Source organism: Esox lucius, chromosome 24, assembly GCF_011004845.1.
Source record: "Esox lucius isolate fEsoLuc1 chromosome 24, fEsoLuc1.pri, whole genome shotgun sequence".
NCBI lineage: Eukaryota > Metazoa > Chordata > Actinopteri > Esociformes > Esocidae > Esox > Esox lucius.
In genome coordinates this window covers 12,924,595-12,938,122 of record NC_047592.1, presented here as the reverse complement: position 1 = coordinate 12,938,122, position 13,528 = coordinate 12,924,595, and the positions used below count along the sequence as shown (strand labels likewise).

General features: G+C 40.6%; 1 protein-coding gene across 3 annotated transcripts in view; it reads right to left on the bottom strand.

Moving 5' to 3' along the window:
• Window positions 1–13,528, bottom strand: part of LOC105020625 (phospholipid-transporting ATPase ABCA1) — a 175,916-nt gene that overhangs the window by 105,149 nt on the left and 57,239 nt on the right. For 2 of the 3 annotated variants that reach the window (XM_020043474.2, XM_010887801.3), the window contains 3 exons: window positions 10,801–11,006; window positions 10,435–10,611; window positions 2,228–2,450 (listed from right to left, as the gene is read on the bottom strand). In XM_020043474.2, coding sequence (XP_019899033.2) covers window positions 2,228–2,450; window positions 10,435–10,611; window positions 10,801–11,006 — 606 coding nt within the window. The remainder of the gene's footprint in view (window positions 1–2,227; window positions 2,451–10,434; window positions 10,612–10,800; window positions 11,007–13,528) is intronic. The other variant, XM_010887800.3, reaches the window with a different exon arrangement.

The window sequence follows — 13,528 nt, the reverse complement described above, 5'->3', positions numbered from 1 at the left end:
TAATGCTTTCAATGAAAGCATGAAGGGACATTATGAGGTCTGCTCATTCCCTCCCCCCCCAAAAAAATATATAATCTTGTTGTCATGTCCTGTAAGTGGGAAGCAAAAAAAAGGGACACATTGATTGGGCCAACAATATGAATAAACTCCAATAAACCTCGATAGGAGTGAAATTAAAGTTTGGACATCCCCTTGTGGAATGGCAAGGGGAAAAGAACAATGGGACTCAGGTGTGGATGTCAAACCTTGTCGTCGTCACACCTTATCCACACAGACCAGTCAAATAATTGCCGTCTGATTCGCTGTTATACTAACGTGCTGCAAATTGCCATGAAATTACCATTTAGAATAGGGCTCTATGATTTGAATACACATCATGCCTAGCTGTTCCTCCAAGGCACCCAACTAACTCAATTTATTGTTATTAATGTTTACAAATTGCTGATGGCTGGCAAACACATTAGGGTCATGGTGAAATTACATTTCACCCAGCTGTTCAAATATCTATTTTATAAACTATGAGAATTTTCCAATTAAAGTGGAAAAAATGGATTAGCTGATCTAAATTAAGAGTCCTCTTTTTCTTTTCCATTTAACTGTGCAGAATTAGCGCATCGTACTTTTAGAGGGAGATAAGAACAAACCACTTTTTTTTTTTGTGTGTGTGGTAATGATATGAGCAAACAAAATGGCCGGCATATTGTGATAATTGTTCTATAATTTATCTTAGACGCACATTAGTCCACGGACAGAGGATCAATTGAACAGATAGGCAATTTAATTACACGGGGCGGGATCGATGACACAGAGGAGTGATGTATGTTTAAGGAACAGCTCATGTCTAGCATCAGAATACATTTCAGTCTGTGGTGTATTTCGACAACAACATCACCTGCAACAAGAACCATACTCAGGCATTGTACAGAGCTCGTAAATAAAGTCGGAGTAAACGCCCAATAGGTCTCAATAGTAATGACTAGCTGAACGCAGTGTGTACAACACATTTGGATGCAGAGCCTGAAAGTTACCCAGAGGGCGGGTCTGGCAGCTGACAGGACCATTACCGGATTGAGCACAATATCCCTACTGTCATACAACCTGATACAGAGTCAGAGGCCATATCGAGTCTAATGTAGCTTTGTCATGCAGTATTGTGTGCACAACATTACAGATTGAAATGTTTAGATACGGCTCCTCGAGTTGAATTCATTCTCAGGGACTGACATCATCTTCAAAGAATCGTCTCGTATCCCGTTTTGATGGGTGCGATACTAGCTTTTCCCTAGAACACGTGTAACTCTCTCTCGAGTGTCACTGTAAAAGTCTTTGGTGTCACATCGATTGATAACATCATTCGTACAGTACATGCTCGAACAGGATGCAGGCAATGGGTGACGCAATCACAAGAAACACAGCACAAAGATACCGCAGGCCTGATTTAGAAGGAAGGAAATAGCAATTTTAGTACCATGCTCAATAAATTACCATGATAACGTAGAATTTGAGATAATTAGAAGTCATGCCTGATTTGTTTTTCATTGGTCTGAATCCAGAAATTAACAGGATCAAGAGTAACAAAGAACAAAGCACAACCCGAAGTCTAGTACAAATTAGAGGCTGTATAACAAAATGTTGTGCAGTCATAAACAACGTTCCTATGGATCCTGTGCACCTGCTCTGATTCATTTTCATTCCTCTATTTAATGAAATCATGTTTTCGGTTTAAGCAATTTACTTCTCTATAAGCAATTTAGTTCTTTGAATGATCCTATTATGCTTATAAACAGGTGATTTGTAGACTCTGTATACAAAGCTTCCCTTAATTGCCAAGGCATATCCTTGCTTATTACAGTGCGAACTAAGCAAACGTTTAGAAGACAACGCACTATACAGGATCTAGGACGGTCAAATAAACAAGAACTGGTCAAATATTTCAAGAATATTTATAAAAATGTTTCAAAATATGTTTGGTCAGTTTAGTTTAGCAACCAAGTTTGTTTTGTACAGTTTGTTAGTGTAGAGCCTGTGGTCTAACGGGATAACGTCCAGGTCTCTATGCACCGGAGACCGGGGTTCAATTCCTTGCTCTACCATCCATGCTATGTATCACCTACCTCTCTGTAACCTGTGTAAATCATTAAATGTCTTAATAAAGCAAAAAGTTTAGAAATTGTGCTTTGTCGTTTGTTGCCTCAATTCCGCACTGTCGATCGTTCCCAGTACTGACCTTGAGCATGACACACATGAACGTGCATGGGAGCAAGAGCAGGACAAAGTTCTCTGTGAACCAGGCAAACCAAATGGCACCGTTCTGAACTCCGACGGCCCTCTGGACCTCCTTTAGCCTCAGTTCCTTCTCCAGGACAAGGCCCTTGATGGTCATGCAGACGGTGTACATGAACGCCAGGATCAGGAACATGGGAAGCATTGTTCCGATACTCTGGAGGAAGCTGGTGGGTGCAGAGGAAAGGAGTCAATCAAAGAGGTCAGAAAATGGCAAAGCCGGGAATATCGACAGGCCCGGACTTTGACTGAGGACAGCAATGGATCCAGATGGGAGCTAATGTATTATTTATGGGTAATCTGTTGTATAGCCCCCACTCCTTATGTAAAGACAGAGCACTCGCAATCAGATTTTCGGAGATGCCCCGACCAGGTCGTGTTACACCACTAAGAAAAAAAAAAATAATCAATCCGTCTTCAAATCAATGCATATCTACAGGGAACAACTCTTTTTTAAATGGACTAAGCATAGAATTAGGGAATAAGGACACAAGAATGGACATGAATCTCCTTAAGATGTGATAGAAGGTAGGCTATGTTGGTCAGGGAGCTGCTGGTCAAGCACGGTTTGCCTGCCCTGTGATAAAATAAGGTAAAACAATAAAGTTGAATTATATATCTGTACCGTATCTTTCTCTGCTAGCTAGCCCATAGAAATAGAACAAATCTAATGGGCACCCCCACTTAACTCAGTGCTGTCTTAGTGTGTGGGCTGGCCATTGCCCGTGTACTAAAACGTGTATTCAACAGTCTGCTGTGATCTCCTGAATCATCTGAACTGACAGTACAAAATATGATGTTGGTTAGGATGAGTCAGATGTATATTCCACTGTACATTACCATAGAAGGTATTGAATTACAATACGCCATTACGAGTTAACCCATGAGTTTACCAGTCAAATAGATGCAGTGAAGAGGTCAATGGCAGAACCGTGTGGCATAGATGGGGACCGTCATCTGCGCCAAGTCCAATCATTGAAAGATAACTGGGCAGTTGTCGAATTCATCACGATTCATGGATTATAGCAGGATTATAATGTGGTTAATCAACACAGATTAGTATATATCGGCTGTATTCACAACATGGTATTTAGAAGTTGGCCCTTTTTCTGGTTTAGATTGGCCATGTTGACATATGTTGGTGTTGACTTCCATACAAACATAATGCTGAGATTTTGTTGATTCACATATAAACAATGACTTTGAGGAAAAATAATGAACAAAATTGCTAATCTACACATTGCTCCCAATCTGTGATGACATTGTTATGACATTTTAGTAGCAAGTTAAGATGCTTCATATAAAGGGTTATCAAATTATTGTACAGACATCAAGCCACAAAGATATGGGGCATATAATAATTTCAGCTCTGCCAGTTTTAAAGGGAAGAGATAGAACCAATAAGGACATTGATTCTGGTGTTTCACCTAAAAATTATCCTTCATTGCACTGTTGAGTTCTTTCAAAAGCTATAGGTCATTAGTCAGCAACATAATAAAACACTTTGCAAACATGTGAATTGTAAAATTTAAATCTGTTGATAAACTGCAATTGGAAAAGTTCATAATATATGCAAAATGTCACGGAGGGCATTTATGAAAACAATGTTCAAAAGGAGGAACAGTAGCCCGTGGAGATCAAGAACATGGAATGCCCTGATACTGAAAGGGGATTAAGTAAATCTGGAATAGTTAAGAATCTGGAATAATTAGGATGAAAATGTAAAACAGATTTTGAATCTGAGCATTATGGACAGTATGATGTACTGTGTAATGAAAAAAGTGTGCTGATTTTTTATGTGATTTTCAAAAATTGCTTTACAAAATTTTAAGTCACATTTTAAATCCAACAAGGAATGGTGGATAAGCATAATATTTTCATTTATGTTCCAGAGGTCCAACTCATCAAAAGATCCAGATCTATTAGAAAATTATTTTACATTGTGCATAAACCTTCTGCATCTATTCAATCTAACCATTTAACACTTCCCATCATGCTCTAGATTATGGACCATTTGATGATGTAATAATGCAATGAGATGATATTATATAAACTTCACTAATGTCCCCAAAATGCCATGTCAAAATCAAGTACTTGCGCCAATAAAATAAAATGCTGAAGTTCCTCTATTTCTATTAGACAGTGAAGAAGATATCAAATGGACTGAGCATTTGACAAAGTATAGATTTCACATATCAATTATGCTTACTGACCGTAAACAGGATCCTTAGAATGCCAGTGAGACACTTAATCATCTCGGGAAGGCAGACTGAACAAAAGGAATATACTATGCAGTAATGGGCAGGAGGGTGTCCTACTTTCAAGCCATTGAACATGAAGAATTCATCAAAGTACATTTCCAGTACATTTATATTAGGGCAAATTTCTCGGATATCTATTGGGGCGAGTGATTTAAGGGGCTTTTGAATCTCTCCAATTGAAAACGGGCCTACTTCGCTTAATTGGAAATTCACCTCTGACAATGAAGGGGATTTTAAGGTGCACGACATTAGTGCTTAAATGTTTTTCTTGAATCTGTGTGAGGGCAGCCGTGATTATGGAAACATGGGTAGCGGCTCACCAGAGAAATACCTTTAAAGTCGCAATGCCATATTAATAGCCACATTTTCAGTTGTGCCCAGCTTCAAAAACATACAGCGAAAAATGTCCAGCAGCCATACCAACTTAGCAACTGAGGGGAATTTGGGTTTAACTTGTCCTCTACCTCACAATGTAGAGGCAGACCTTGTGCCCAATGTGAATGGGAGAAAACGTAGTAATGTGAGACCTTGAATGGTAGAGACCTGGGTTTGAGGTCACATCATGTTTTCTCATGGGATATATCATTTTCACTGGAAGCTCTGGAAGCCACAAAAAGGGATCAGATTGAGCCCAGTTTCCAGGAGAAGCACACAACACTGAAACAGTGTCAAATGGTTGACTGAAACAAACTTACATTCCAAATTATTCTCAAACAGAGCTTGCAATGTGTTTGTGGTAATCAAGAACAATTTTAGGAACCAACCTTTTAAACAATTCTATGATCTGCTTAAGGTCATACTAAAATAAAAGAACAACAAAAATAAAATGTATTTATTTAATGGGATATTTCACCAAAATGACACATGGCTAGCTCTGTAAACAGTCCATGGACAATGTATAACAAGTTATTTGCAAAATAAAGTAATATATTGTCAATATTACTTCTTGGCACAAATCCCACTCAAGTGATGATACTGATATTAGCATGTTTCTTGCATAATTTTCAAGATGTTTAATTTATCATTCGGACATTCGGACGTACCCTGACCATTTCTAATAACAACAGTACAAGGTCACGGAAAAGGTGTGTGCAACAAATGCTAAAACGTTATTGTTTGGAAAGATTGCCAGAGAAACACACACAGTCAGGGATCATACCTTGTCCATAGATTGCAGGGTAAGAAACCCAATATATCATTTTGCAATTTGGGCGAACTGTCCCTGGCAACAATAGAGTTCAACCCTTTATCCCACACACTTTTTTTGGCAAACAGCTGAGGATGGAGGAATGTTTACAGCACCACTTGAGCTATGGCTTCAAGGACTGACCATCCATGAGCTCAACAAGCTTCACATGCTCATTTATACATTGTAGAAGGTTTATATTTTAGGCTGTGATGGCTTAAGACAGACAAACAAAGCAAACAAGGAAAACATGTGTTACGCCCATCTACAGTTACTAGATGTTATCAATCAAATATCCCAACATGCACCAATCCCAGATTTCCCTTTTCATGGCAGGCAGTCTGAGACGGTTAACTCTTCATTGACTTATCAGAGACTAGTCACTCTGGAGTAGATCAGTCATGCATACCATGTTTGACATTGACAACCTTGCCACCAGATGCTGTTGAATAATACATTGCTGATCGATTCAAGGGTGCTTAAGTAATTTAAGTCCAACTGGGTGCATGCTACTGTACTTGAGTTACACCGCAGCCATGACCTAAATTAAGAACATTTGTGAGACTTGGGTTCTTAGTAAATCAAGTGATATGGGCAGCAGAAAAGCACCAGAGAAATGTTTCGTCGTGTAAAATACGTCTTCTGCTTATTTCTACCCGAAGGTGATCATGGAGAAATCACATGAGGTGTCTTTGGAATGTTTTGAAAGTTGTTTAGACTGATACTACAACCAACTGTCCATGCAAGTCTGGTAATTCTCTGAAATCTAGCGAAAGGACTGTGTCTACTAAAATGTACTTTTAATATGATTAAATGTTTGCATATAAACCCAAAGGCTATTTCCACTTCATATGGCAATGTTGTATAGGATATTTTGAACAGCAAGGAAACTGTCCACTGTCGTATCCATGCATGCACGTTAATGTAATTACTGGTATTTTCTGAGACAATATTAATTTGGAGTGTTACGTGTCTGTTGATGTGCAGTTAATAGGTACAATCTCCTGGTGAAAAGGGTCAGCTCTCAAAGATTCTTTAAAACCGGGAAAATTCTTCAAAAAACATTTTCTTAATATTTTCAATATTGCAAATAAGTGTTCCCACTGTCGCAAAGAAAAGACCTCAGTTTTTTTTCTTGAACTGGATCAAACCAGGTTAACCTAAACTCTGTAAGACAATTTGAAATGTATTCCATTTATATTTTAGTCTAGCAACAAGACCATTGATAATGATAGCATTAAAGTCCAAGGGGTCAAAGCGTTCTATATTTGAGAGGTATAAGAAGTATAAAATAACAATATTTTCTTGTCTAGACCAATACTTGACTACATTCCAATTTTTTCATGCTTTTGTATCCGCTACTGGACCCCATGCCCCAGAACCTGACTACACTCAAATGTATCATCTGAAGCTTGTGTGCATCATATAAATATATTTAGACCATATCTGTGTGTACCTGATGTAGTTACTTGTTTGTAGCCCAAACTGTTTGGTCTTGACAGTCTGCTTCATAAGACAACTTTAGTAGAAACATGGAGACATCCAATGACACAACTGCCTTAAAGGATCTGGTGGTCCAATCTGTCAAAAGTGGTTGTTGTGACAGCTGTCTGACATTAGTGTCACTTGCTAGCCAATTTCGGATCAGTCACGTCATAAAAACCAACTAAATGACAGTAAATAAACCCTATTTCCTATTTTTGTGTTCATATTCCATTTAGTTCAGTGTCCATGAAGATAACAATAACACTTATGCGTGATTTCAAGTGAACTATTCATGTAACTAGCTACGCTCAAACCTTTCTTCACACAACTTGCTATGCTCTAGCCCACTGGCACAAAAAAAACATTATTCTGAAATATGGTGTGAAAAAGGCAATTATGAAATGAAAAGTGACATTGTGAAAAATATTTAATAAAAATGTGTCATTCTTCTTAGAAATATGACAAGTCTCGACCCCTTTTGACCTCCAAATGATTGGAGTGGGTATGGGGAACCCCCCACCAATGACAATGTTTTTTACATAGCTAATTTCATCAGCTGTCCAGCCATCATATGGAAAATGAAAAGCACATTTGATTGAATCTGAAATATTCAGGTAAGTAGAAGGTGTGTTACAGTCAATTCAAACAAAACAAATCTTTCATAGCACTTTGCATGGAGCTGTAAGCAACCGTTTCGTTTCAAACTTAGACTATGTCATTTATAACTTTAATCCACATATTGTATTGGCTTTGCTCTGCCCAGGTGAAGCAAGCATATTATCAATAGTTAATGGTTTGTGTAAAAATATCTGAGAATTCAGTGCATTTGAAATTACATTTTAAAGTCAGATAAGGCTTTTTTTGGATTTTCTAAACTGAAAAATGGTTTAGCCGGATTCGAAACAGGAATATCTGAATGCACAATGGTCTTCCTCCCACTTTCTACTTGAGTGGCGCCAACACATTTTCAGATCTCAATAATTACCCCAAAAGTCCTTTCTCTCATGCGTCCCTGCATCTTAGTGCATCTTCCTTTTCTCTGCAATCCCACTCTCAATTATTTATGAATGAAATAACAGTTTTCAAGTGTTAATAATTTACGGAAATGCCCAAATGGCAAGGCAGGCAATGAGTAAATGGCGGAGGGAACAGGGATATAGCAGTGTTTTATGGCCCCCATTCATCTTCAGTGATTATTAATCCTTTGTCTCACAGAAAGAGAATCCAGGCAGGAGGGTGGCATTAGGAAATAAGCACTCTGATCGTCCCATTTGAGCTTGTTTACAGCATTTGCTGGAACATAATGAACATAGAATGAATGCTTTTCATTGTGCTGTGACAGAGGGTGAAAGGACCATTGTTTTAATTGATGCACAAAAGAAAGCACAATGGACATGTGTTATGTGTTACCCTTCACAATGATGTCGGGACAAAGCCAACTCAGTTGTATGTCAGTTGCATGCAGTATCTCAGATACTGTGGTATAAACCTGAAGGATGCCATAGAGATGTATCCAATGTATGATTGGGCCACTTTGAGGCCCTGTTTGATCGCGATAAATATATTTATACCTGACAAATTTTGATGAATTGGGAACCGTCAAAACAGTCAGAAGAATTTCCATTTGATGATGTAACCACTGATTTCCACCATGAGGCTTTTCACTGACTGTCAAAAGCAGCTAATTGTGTTGCTTGCAATTAGCCTCTGGTTACTGAAGGCTTTAGTTGTTTGCACAACTTTAACATAGGTTTACTGTTGCCATGTTACCATTGCGTCTATAACATTGGACCGACTGGGATTTGAACTCATGTCGCTGCTGTAAGATTGTATGAGCCATCTGAGCTCAATTCAATGCATTACGTGTGTTTAGGTCCCCATCAAGTGGCAATGCTTTCAAATGTGGCAGAATGTTTCTGTCTGTTGTGCATTTGTTGTCCGCCATTTTCAGCTTGCTTAGATTTTTGCAATATTTAAGACAATTCTGGTGGTAGCTTTATAATACCTAGATCACAGTATTGGCCTATGGCCAATATTTTAATCCTTGTAATTATAAAATATAAATCTAAAAACCGTAAAAACACAAAAAAACAACCACCAGGATTTAAATATCTTGTGCTTGATATAGACCATTTCTACTGTCAGATCAGTGGGGATATACATTTTGAGAATTACAGACGCCCCATCTAAAGCTTGATAAAGCATATGAAATACATTACCTAAATAAAACCATTTTTATCTCCTGCCAACATGACATGTTTACAAGATGGTTATTTGTTGACAAGATGGTTATTTCTATATGCTGTTATGCTTTCTACAGCATTTTTTTATTAAATCAATGGACGCCGGGAAATGCTAAACCCTATTCCCCTTGTTATTGCACTACCTTAGACCATGGCCAATTGTTCTCTATTCTGGACTCGGCTGTTATGTGGGACTTTGTGAACTGAATCTCTTTTTGTAATGATCTTTCCACCAATGACATCACTGGGCTCTCAGTATATTAATGGAAATGATAAAGCCATAAAGGGAGTAATTTTCCTGCCTTAGAGGAAATTTTAGCGGCTTAAGATTGAGAGCTATAGAGCATTCCCCCTCTCCCTAGGCGAAATGTGGCTTATCTATTGTGATTTAGAACAATAACGCTGATGAACACCTGATTCACACAGAATTACAATGGTCCCTATCAATCTTGACAAATGATTGACTCTGTCTGCAGCTTCAAGAAGGGAATTGTGTACGTTCCTGAGTTGTTAAATGAAAGGGAGGGATCTTAAGATTGTGGCCTGAATAATTTAAAGATGCATCAGGCATTCAGGTCTATGATCCTCAGGACCAAATCAATGGATCAGACCTTCTCGTCTCGGTCTTGTTGTATCTCCGTCTTGCAATACGTTTGTTCTCCCTTAGCTTTTCCAACAATTCATAATTAAAAACTCCTGACAGGCATCACACTTTCCAGCTTGAATTTTAATATAACTCTCTCAGTGTTCTGGCTGCACCAAGAAGAAGTGGCCGGCAATGGGAGACAAAATCAACAGACAGCTTCGGACGACTTTCCACCGGGACACTTTTGTAGGTAAAGTGACTGATGAGCCCATTACTCAAGCCTGCTATGGCGATGAGTGGCAAGTCCCAGAGTGAGTAGATTTTCATTGCAGTAATACCTTGTTCCTTGTCTAATCGGGGGACCGGACAGATAAAAGCTTTTGTACTCACACGTCGTCCACGTAGCAGGGATACGGCATTTGCTGGGCAAACACGCCTAGAGGTTTGGATTTGCTGGTGTGCACCCGTATAATGGCGTGGTCCATCATGTCCTGCAGGTAGGCGAAGCCTCCCCACACGTAACGCATGTCGCTGAAGGAGTTGTCCCGTGCCCCGGGGGTCCACCCCCTTTAAATTGAAAAGGACACACATCACACGACGATTAGGTCGTGTATATATAATAATACATATATGTCTAAAAGGCTACAAACCGAAATATCCCTTTATGATGAACTTGAGAAATAAAGACTCTTAATGAATGAACAGGCCTTGTTGCCAATGCTTTCTCTACAGCTGGAAAAAACCACACAGACCTACCTTTCTCTGATCTTATCAGTCCGCTCGGCCTCATCGATATCCATACGGATCTTGTACTTAACGTACGGAGGAGGTCGGCTGGCGGCCACGTCGAGGTCTTGGAATACGATTCCGGCCCAGTACGTATTGTTGTCGAGGAGGTCCAAGGCTCTAGACACAAGATGCCCCTCACTGTCGACAGCCTGAAACTTATCCAGGTCCAGGCACTGTCATAGTCGTAGAAGGTACACAGAGAAACAAAGTGTCATTCATTAACTGCTTGGCATCATATTAAAACGAGATCCACTAGACGAGCAGAGAAAAGAAAGGTTGCGTGTATCTCGGTAGAGGTGAGACGCTAAATACAAACATCTCAACATTGACCATATCCACTATGCATTTTAGCCACCACAAGGAGTCACTAGAGCGCAACTGGGCAAGGCGACCATATCTGAACACACCCCCAAACCCGGACAGTCCTGGCCAATCGCATCGCTCTTCGCGGTCCAAGAGGCTAATCGGCAACAGGATTGGTATCCTGGCCTCGCGGTGTCGCAGCTAACGAGGCAGTGACTTTGCTGCAGCGCTATTCAACGTCCCAGCGTGTGGCGGCGTTCATCGCATCAATTCGGGCAACGTATCGCAGTGTGTATTTCTGTCCATGATGCTCGGCTGCACGCCTCAGGATGAAGATCTGAGGAATGTCTGAGATACAGGCACGGTAGCTGGCAGGCACTCGCTACTGGACATCATTGTTTCCGGGGGACTGTAATGAGCTAGCCATTCTGGGATTGAGTCTGCCTTGACAGCTGTCCACACATATCTCCTCTGCTCGGACTTGTTATGCACTTTCTGTCAGTAGTGAAGGACCTGTATTATACTATAACGTATTCACAGACAGCATTGTGTGTATCAGTCAACAGGATGGGCCGAATTCAGAATGTCACCTTCGTGTCTGTCCTCGTATATGGACGTGACAAGACATTTGGGCCTGACATGAGTCTGGTTTCAACCAGTATGACCAACCAGGTTGCAGCAGAACTTACAAAACTACTTTTTTCGTAACTGTCATGGTTTTCAAGCTGACGTTCTAAATAAGCACTTTCCTATCCCACATGATCTTCACAAAGTCCCGCTACAACAGCACATGCTGATGGCGGTCAAATGTCGACTGTGTTTGAACAGGCCGTGCATCTAACATGTGGCTGCCCAATGAGGAGAAAGTCGAAGCAGTCACTTGGCACGAGCCCACTGCCCTAAGCTAACCAATCAAAATCCTATTAGCTGTAGAGTGAATGTTGCCCCCACTTCCAACCAGAATAATTTTGCAGGGGACTTGCCAAACTGATGGAAGGATCAGTGCTTCGCCCTAATTTTTACTATGAGACTGGACATGTGGTGGTGCCAAGTTGAATAGCAGTAACCCAACTGAACAGGGTTAAGGATCAAACTAACTGAAGGTGACGCCTACTGCTCGCTGTCCTACATTAGAACCAAGGTACGGCCCCAGTGGCAAACTATTCCCCAGTGCTCTACTTTTGAACAGAGCCCATAGGTGCAATGTTGTAGGCTTCCGTTTTGTCCCAACTGTATTAACAAAATACACAGAGGATTATTCAATTAAGTGATCAGTGCATCTGATTTGGCATTTCATGTTTTTAATTATAAAAAGTGTTCAACAAAAACCATTAACTTTGTATTACTCAAAAAGTATGTATTGCCATCTTGGATCTACATGATGTATTTAATTGCAGTGGTCTCTTAATTTTAACCCTTCTGTTCCTCACTCAAAATCTTCCTTTTCAACTTTTTTGGAAAGGAAAGAAAAAGGTGCAGTGGTCTCTTGATTTTTTCAAGAGCTGTACACACCGATCAGCCATAACATTATGACCACCTGCCTAATATTGTGTAGGTCCCCCTTTGGCCGCCAAAACAGCCCTGACCTGTCGAGGCATGGACTCCACTAGACCTCTGAAGGTGTGCTGTGGTATCTGGCACCAAGATGTTAGCAGCAGATCCTTTAAGTCCAGTACGTTGCGAGGTGGGCCTTCCATGGATCGGACTTGTTTGTCCAGCACATCCCACAGATGCTCGATTGGACTGAGATCTGGGCAATCTGGAGTCCAAGTCAACACCTTGAACTTGTTGTTGTGTTCTGCAAACCATTCCTGAACCATTTTTGCTTTGTGGCAGGGTGCATTATCCTGCTGAAAAAGGCCGATGCCATCAGGGAATACTGTTGCCATGAAAGGGTGCACATGGTCTGCAACAATGCTTAGGTAAGTGGTGTTAGAGTAACATCCACATAAATGGCTGGACCCAAGGTTTCCCAGAAGAACATTGCCCAAAGGATCACACTGCCTCCACTGGCTTGCCTCCTTCCCATAGTGCATCTTGGCGCCATATGTTCTCCATCCACGTGATTTAAAAGGAAATGTGATTCATCAGACCAGACCACCTTCTTCCATTGCTCCGCGGTCCAGTTCTGATGCTCACATGCCCATTGTAGGCACTTTTGGCAGTGGACAGGGGTCAGCATGGGCACCCTGACTGGTCTGTTGCTACGCTGCACCATACGCAACAAACTGTGATGCACTGTGTGTTCTGACATCTTTCTATCAGTACCAGCACTAACTTTTTCAGCAATTTGAGCTACAGGAGCTCGTCTGTTGGATCGGACCACATGGACCAGCCTTCACTCCCCATGTGCATCAGTGAGCCTTGGTCGCCCATGACCCTGTCACCGGTT